Source organism: Camelina sativa, chromosome 3 (assembly GCF_000633955.1).
Source record: "Camelina sativa cultivar DH55 chromosome 3, Cs, whole genome shotgun sequence".
Lineage (NCBI taxonomy): Eukaryota > Viridiplantae > Streptophyta > Magnoliopsida > Brassicales > Brassicaceae > Camelina > Camelina sativa.
In genome coordinates, this window is record NC_025687.1 from 16,230,982 (window position 1) to 16,232,839 (window position 1,858).

At 36.9% G+C, this 1,858-nt stretch overlaps 2 protein-coding genes across 3 annotated transcripts in view; both read right to left on the bottom strand.

The window, feature by feature from the left end:
* On the bottom strand, positions 167-1,293 carry LOC104777284. The gene is made up of 2 exons (XM_010501497.2): positions 1,021-1,293; positions 167-816 (listed from the first exon to the last, which is right to left on the bottom strand). Exons 1-2 carry the CDS (start codon positions 1,277-1,279, stop codon positions 296-298), a joined length of 780 nt encoding a protein of 259 aa, XP_010499799.1. The 5' UTR covers positions 1,280-1,293; the 3' UTR covers positions 167-295.
* LOC104777285 (MND1-interacting protein 1-like) overlaps positions 1,417-1,858 on the bottom strand; it is a 4,052-nt gene continuing 3,610 nt past the window's right edge. Inside the window, exon 3 of one of the 2 annotated variants that reach the window (XM_010501499.2) lies at positions 1,417-1,803. In XM_010501499.2, coding sequence (XP_010499801.1) covers positions 1,586-1,803 — 218 coding nt within the window. In that variant the 3' untranslated portion in view covers positions 1,417-1,585. Of the gene's footprint in view, positions 1,841-1,858 lie in introns of both variants that reach the window. The other variant, XM_010501498.2, reaches the window with a different exon arrangement.

Here is a 1,858-nt window from a genome sequence, read left to right on the forward strand (position 1 = left end):
TAGACTGAATCTCAAAACCAAACACTCCCATGGATCAAGATTTAACTATAATCCTCTTTATAGGATATATAGATTTGTTTTTGTGTGTATACTGTATACACAGATAAAATATATAGTTGCATATTATAAAATTTAGAACTACAAGATTCTCTTCACCTTCAACTAGTAGTTATAAACACACTTTTCATAGACTTTTAGGTCTAATAAGTATGTATAACCAATGTTGTACAATTACATAAATGAAAATGAATTATTGGATACTTTTATTGGAATTTGTTGCGATTGGTTTTGTAATTTAATACAAAGAAGCAATGTAGGGGTTACAAAAGACCAATACATCATCAAGACTGACCTTATTCTCATCTCCGAAGATAGATTCTTCCCCATCTTTCCTCTTAGCATATGACAAACCCAATCTTGATTTAGCCATCCTCAAATCGCCAACCCCTGCGTTCGTATCCGGACCCGCAAATCCGCCCATCACGGGAGCTAAAGGCGGTCCTATAAGAAGCCCATCAGCTCCAAATTGAGGCCTTCCGCGTGCATAATCAAATAGAGCTGCTCCACTTCCTCCAATCTTTGGAAGGACGATTGGGTCATCACAATCGTCGAGCCAATAGAAGAGGAAAGCATCAAATGTATCGTAATAATCGTCAGTACTTTTATAACCTTCTGGGCTAAATCCACCAAACTTGAAAGACTTGTCTTTAGCGTAAGCTATGATAACACATGGACCTTTGAAGTCACAACGTTCATGGAACTTCGTTGCACTAAACCCATCAATACTTGCCTTGTAGCAACATTTTAGTTCTCTTCCTAGTAAAAAAAAAAAAAAAATTGTTATATAGCTTGAAGAGTTATAGATAAGACATACTTCTTCAGATGGATACTATGAGTCTTAGTAGTCAAAATCAAGGAGATATATACATACACTAAATGAATTGTTTGCACGCATAGAACTCAAACTCAGATCTCAAAAAAGACTTAAGGCATATGAATTTTTGTGTTTTGAGAGTTTACCCTTTAAGAAGGTTTTGTTTACCAACGAAAGAGAGAAAGGAATCTGGACGTCGTCGTGGTAGGCTGGTTGTTGCGGCAGCCGGATATTGTCTGTTTTCTTGTCGGAGTTCCAACCGAATAGACCGTTGTAAGGACTTATTCTCTTCGAGGTCTTCAAGGTTACGGTATGAATTGTGTTTGAGATGGCATACGAAGCCATTTTTCTTGCAAATAACGGCCACACAACAAAACCCACAAGAAAAAAAACTAGGCAGAGCATTTAAATAAGGGTATTGTGGTTTTTACGAACTTGTGGTTGTCAGTGTTTTTGCTTACAAGTGTCCAAATCCACTTTAACCGAACAAAAACCAAAACCGTATTATGATATACCGATTTAGTACTTGTTTTTCTCCAAAATCGAATTGAAGAGCATTCTTTATAAGATTAGCTCTAAAAGTTCTGATCACGATTGTAAAGGTTATTTTACATCCTGCAGGATCTTTTGTCGGAAACAAAACAAATTTTGCTGAGTATAAGCATCTCTCAAAGCATTTGTTTTTTTTACTTACAAAAGTAAAAACTGAAGTTATGAAGTTGCTCCAAAGATACGGATTCGCTGTTGAATCAAACTTCGACAACAAGGACAAGTGACTTTCCTTCCGCCATTGTTGTTGCTCGCAAAGAAGCTATCACTGCAACTACCACACACAACTTGATGCGCACAAGGAAGGAACACCACAGAGACTTCATCTTTCATACAGATGATGCATTCTCGATCATAGTTTGCTTCATTCTCATTAGTCCCTTCAAGTTTATCGAGTTCTTCAAGCAGCTTAGCAATGTTTTCTCCTTGGGATTT